Source organism: Colius striatus, chromosome 4 (genome assembly GCF_028858725.1).
Source record: "Colius striatus isolate bColStr4 chromosome 4, bColStr4.1.hap1, whole genome shotgun sequence".
Classification (NCBI taxonomy): domain Eukaryota; kingdom Metazoa; phylum Chordata; class Aves; order Coliiformes; family Coliidae; genus Colius; species Colius striatus.
In genome coordinates this window covers 63406621-63412620 of record NC_084762.1, presented here as the reverse complement: position 1 = coordinate 63412620, position 6000 = coordinate 63406621, and the positions used below count along the sequence as shown (strand labels likewise).

General features: G+C 36.9%; 1 protein-coding gene across 1 annotated transcript in view; it reads left to right on the top strand.

Annotated features, from left to right (window-relative positions):
- The first annotated feature begins 3889 nt into the window (after positions 1-3889).
- Positions 3890-6000, top strand: part of EYA1 (EYA transcriptional coactivator and phosphatase 1) — an 81161-nt gene continuing 79050 nt past the window's right edge. The window contains exons 1-2 of the mRNA XM_061994744.1: positions 3890-4013; positions 5816-5887. Coding sequence (XP_061850728.1) covers positions 3890-4013; positions 5816-5887 — 196 coding nt within the window. The remainder of the gene's footprint in view (positions 4014-5815; positions 5888-6000) is intronic.

Below are 6000 nucleotides of genomic sequence, written 5' to 3'. Positions count from 1 at the left end.
CAAGCACATGCCACCCAGAAATGTTTTTATTCTATGAACTGGTCATCATAAGTGTGGTTGCTTACTACATTGTAATTTTGTATTACACATAAAAAACTGAAAGCATGTGAAGTGTAGCATTTTGTAAACTGTAACTAATTTCACTCACATCTGTGTCTAATTGTTGTCTGCATTCGCATTCTTGAGAGTAGATTTATTTTTCCTGGACCACTCTGTGGATTCAGCTGACCAGCCTAAGTGAGGATTAGTTGTTTTAAAGTTATTTTGATTAAAGAGTCATTTTTAAATATGGTAACGTGCAACACATGGTTTAAATAATCCTTGAGACACAAAGGAATATATCTAAAGTATGTGTAATGAAAATTAAGATTGTGGATATGAACTTTCACAAATCATAGAGTGTTAGAGGACATATAAGGTCTATGTTTAATTCACTTTGAATGAGCTGTGGTTTTTTTCCCCTCTCCCATGAATATGTCAATTAAATCTCTTTCACTATACATACACACATGCACACACACACATATATATATTATTGAGATTTTTTGTTAAAGTGTACAGAAGCTATTTTTTAACTTGGGTAATTAAAATAGGGGGGATTAAAGGTATTTTAGAGTTTAGTGAAGCGTGAATGATACCGCAGGGCGCTTTTGAAAAATATCAGATAAGTAAAACAGCTATTTGAAAAGGCAAGTTCTTTCTATTATAAAAGATGTGTTTTAAAGGATCCTGTGCAAGAGGGAGTGAAGATAGCTCTGTAAGCAAACTTAGTTCTCACCTATAATTTTTTCCAGGTGTTTAGAAGTAACAGCAGAAACATATCCTAAGGCACTCTGCTGCAGTTTCTGGGGTTAAGAACTGGAAAAAAAAATCTTTCCAACAAAATGCACAATTTTGAATGTATCTACTCATCTAGTTTGATTTGGCGTGTGACGATGTATTTATTGAAAAGCACATTATGCAGTACTTAAAGTACCCAGTTATAAAAAGATTGATGTTTTTCAGTGTGCATTATTGCATGCTTCTTGACATCATCTGTAATGTTCTGCATTGCCTGGCTGCCCCTAACAGTTGTTTATTCTTGCTAGTAGTAATTCTGTCTGTGATTAAAAATAACAAAAAAAAAAAAAAACCAACCCAAAACAACTACAGACACATAAGTAAGATTTGCTTGGATGATTTTTATAGCACTTAAAATGCCTCATCTCTCTTGTCTTTGCTCTGTGATCATTTAAGAGATGTCAGTTCAGGTTGAATGGAAATACACATGAAGGATTCTCAGTGCAGACATTAAGAGGATATATACCTTGCCCAGAGAAGCTTTTGTGTGCTTTTAAGTTAACAGTGTCTAGTGGCGTATCTTCATCTGAATTTTATCACCTGCTGACAATTGTTACTGGCTACAGAGAAGAGGCTGTTAGCAAAGCAATGTTTTTCTAATAGAGTATGAAAATCTATTACTCACCTGAGTTATAAAAGGAGTTATTTTATTAAACTGGAAAATTATTGCTGGGCTTCCCAATGGAACTAGACTCCTTTCTTAATGAGTGACCTCAGAGCTAAATGCTAGAGCTCCCTCCTATTTATTTAACCAGAAGTGTTCTTTTAAATATTTCTATCAGAAGTCCCATTAAAGACTGTAATTTTTACAAGTAAGACTTTGTGTAATAATATATGAGGTTTTTATTTTAATTTTCCTCAATTGGAGATGGGCTTGTTTTGGAGATGGTTGTATATTACTGTTGGGAGTATACTGAAGATCTTTACCATAGGTAGACTTGCCCCTTCTTGTCCCCTCTCAAAAAAAAAAAAATAGTCAGCCTCTCCATCACCCCTTGCCTTTGGGGTGAGCTGATTTGAGGGTTCCCTGTTGCCCAGGCATAGAGGAAAGATGGTGAAGAGTGGAGGAAGAGAAAAGGGCAAGAAATTGTCAAGAGTTAAGGGGAAGGGAGGAAGAGAGAATTCGACTGGTGATAACAAGAGGCAAGGGGAGTGGAGGATGGGGGTGGGAGTTCAGGGCTGAAGCAGCTCCTGCGATGCAGTGGGGTTACCTTCGCGGGGGTGCTTGAGGGAGCCGTACCGTACTGTGCCGTGCCGTGCCGTGGGAGGAGTGAGCCCCTCTGCAGCTGTCACGGGCCCCTGATGAATCACTATCCCGTCACTTGGCCGCCGTCCCCCGGTGCGGGGAGGAGGGAGAGAGACCTGCCGGGGAAACAACAGTTGAGCCTTCAATTTAAAGACAATATGCCTTTCACAGGCACTGCACCCTCCTCCTCCTCCTCTCCTTTTGGGTTTAAAGGACAGAATTGTCATCTGTGGTGATACCCTTTCTTTAAATTAAGGCCTCGTGGCAAAGCGGAGTCATAGAGACTTCTGTTTGTTTCCCTGGTTTACAGGTGCAGAAGTCCCAAAGTTCAGATGTTGCTGTTTCCTCAAGCTGCAGGTAAGGATTTGATGGAAAATTGATGTTTCTCTACAAGTCTTTTATTGTGTGGGTTTTTCTAATTTCAGGTGATAGGCAAATATTTATTCCTGTTTTCTGTATTAAGCAGATGAGTAAGTGCGGGAGCATTGCTTTTACATGCCTGCAGCTGAGTCTGTAAACCACGAGCATGTACACTCTTTCACTAAATTGGTTGACTTAGACACTGGCTTTTCAAACTCATTGTGATATTGTCTTTCTTTTTGTGTCGATTAGTTTAGATAACGAAATATAAAATGAAGGATTTGAGTTCAGAAGTTGTGACAAAATCTCAATTGAAATGTGAAAAGTTCGTAGGTGAAGTGACACTTAGGCTTAAGGATATTTATACCATTACTGTGGGAGGAATTTTTAATATAATTTTAATAGTCTTTAAGAAAGATTAAACATTTCTTTTAAAAAATAAAAAATTGCTGTTTCAAATGTCTGGCAGGCACAGTAACCTATGAAATTTTTACTGGGAGCGATTACTTAGACTGAGTACAGCAAATAATACCACTGAAAGTTTTAGCTGTAAGGAAACACAAGGATGGGACACTTCAGTCATAAGTTTCCCTGACATCAGTCAAAGGATATGTCGTGGTGGTGATAGCTGTTGGTCTTTTTATATAAGGCTGCTAAAAATACAAATCATAAATACTCAGATGCCCGTGTGCTGTATAAATATTTAATTTTTGCTTTGAATCAGAATTACTGTCTTCTTATTCTGACTAAGCAACAGCTGCTGAGATACAGCAGAGTGCTAAGGCACACTAACGCCTATATGGATTCACTGTATGTTGATCATATCCCTTTTCAATTGGGCACGCTTTATGTAATCCACAAAACAAACAAGTGAGCAGACATAATAATGTTTTAATGCTACATTTGTTTCAATGGAAACAGAGGAACAATTAAGTAGTTTGCCAGAGTAAACACATACATCAGGAATATCTCATTCCCTGTCAGTAGATGATAGGTTTCCACAATTGCTTGAAGTGTTTTATTTGGTTTGGAGGCTCATTATATTGCCACTGAGTGGTAAATCTTGAAAAAGCAGTGTTACTTTCTTGTTAAGGGAATATATGTCTTCATGTATTGGTGGTTCCATCTCTGTATGTATCTTAAAAATACCAAGTTGACACGCATGTTTAAAGTACAGTACTTTGTATCTAAATTTTATTCTATTAGAATCACAGAATCTTAAGGATTAGAGCTGCAAAAATAATGCCGGTAGCCAGTAGCCATGCGTGTAAGGCTTCAAAATTAGTTTAGCACTAGAAAAGATCAATGTGGGAGAAGCTGTGCATTTTTTACTGTGTCTTTTGGGCATGTTGATTAATAGGGAGCTGCATCTCATATAGAGAATTCCTCTGTAATCCATGTTGAATATGTCACTAAAACTAGTTGCATCTTGTTTTCAGGTCTATGGAAATGCAGGATCTAGCCAGCCCACATAGCCGACTAAGTGGTAGTAGTGAATCACCCAGTGGTCCAAAACTTGATAACTCCCAAATAAATAATAATTCCATGACACCTAATGGCACAGAAGGTGAGATATCCTTTTTTTTATTGTTTCATTGGTTTTGAACCTTATTGCGTTGGTGTTTTTGAAGTCAGTAAGCTGTAGAAGGAAAAATGTTTTACTATTTTAGGTGTTCCGTGTTTATGCTAATACGGTATGTAGAGCTGATGTTCAATATTTCTCAGTAGTTACTATTATCAAGTTTCAGCAACAACTTTCTTTCCAGGTTTATCTTCCTTTAATGGAATTAGAATGAACTGAGAAGGTAGTATCTTTGGAACTTTAAAAAAAAAAAAAAGGATAGTTTCATTATGAGAAAAAAGGAGGTGTTTACAATTGTCATACTACAAAATTCAATCTTTAATCTTTTTCACTCTGTCAATATTTCTTTATGTTCTCAATTTTTGCAGGCTCCTAAGGCTATGAAAGTTTTGTCAAGTAGGCTAATAAAACTGAGTGTTGAAATTTCCTCAGGCTAGCTTGCTGCTCTGATGGAGTGGCCAAAATTCAAACAGGTGTAGTAATTCAATGTGGTAAACTGATACCTATTTTTCAAGAAGCAGTCAGACAGTTGATAAGTTATGTTTGTTCTCAGTAGAATACTAACAGCAGAACAACCTAACAGCTTTGCCAGTAATATAATACATATATAAAACATATGAAAATACATACATAATACATATAATGAAACGTAGAGAGTTTCTGTAACAAGCAGCAAATACCCCTCTTTTCTGTAACATTTTTATCACAACAGTAGGAAGGATTCTACATGAAATTTGGCTAGCTATATGAACAGAGATTTTGATGCATTGCTAGAAAAGAGAGTCACACAGCTTCAAGACTACTTTTCAATATAAATTTATAGTTAATTGTTGTGGGAAAGATATGCCTTTTTTTTTTTTACAATCTAGGTAATGTTAGGGCTATCAGACTGTTTAGGATTATGGAGATGCGTTGCATTCTTCCAGGAAAGGCACACGTCAATCAGACAGATGTTGTCCCCCCTCAATTCCTCAAACATCTCTGTTATTTATTCTAATTGGAGTCCTCTGTAGTGGGGAGAGTTTATGGGTTATCAGATTAACAGGCATTTGTGCCAGAGTTATGTGTAATTTACTTTTTGCTATTGCTGTAAAAGTATTGCTGCAATAAAATTTTAAGCACTTTGAAGGAAAAAAAAAAGTAGCTTTTAAAAGAATAAATGCTTAATATTAAGCAGAAAAATATTTCATGTTCATAAATAAGTCTTCTTCTTTTTAAATACCCAGGTATATTATTGAATCTGTATATCATACTATCAGATATCTACCAGTTTTGGTCCAGGATGAAATTTCTCGACACTTTCAAATTACAATTCCTCCAACTCATGAAAGACTTTGTCATAAATTTCACCAGCTTTCATACCTTCTGTGTAGCTCGAAGGTTCTTTAGTAGCACAAAAATAAGGAGTGCTCATTGAAACATTGAAAGACTCTCACCATCTGGCTCAGCTTTTTGTTCTAGGTAGTTGCAGTGTGCAGGCATACACTCTGAAAAATGGGGTGCTTAACATTACTTTGTCAGGAAATGAGCTGTATATTGTATCTATTCATGCACTGACCTCAAGTAGCAAATAATTTGGGAAGTAATATCCTGACTTCCAGGTAAGTATGAGAGTTTATTGAAGAAAGTAAATTAAACCCCATAACTTATTTATCTCACAGTAGAATTTTAAAGTTCAGACTTATTCTTTTTGAGTGAATTCTACCCAGAAAACTATAGCTTGTGATACACGTTTACTTTCCCAGACAAAGCCAAATGGTTTTCTTTTGTTTGCAATTTTCCCTCAGGTGACATGACCCTCCTCAGCACTGCAGACTGGCTGCTAAGCCCTAGCACACAGACCCCCACAGGTTTGGGTGGCTGCAGTGGGCGCAGCAGGCGTGGGCACTCAGCATGTGTTTTCAGATGTTGTCCAGAAAGCGACCGGAGAAATAGCTTGTGCTTGGCGATTCTGATCTAGACTTTCTAAATT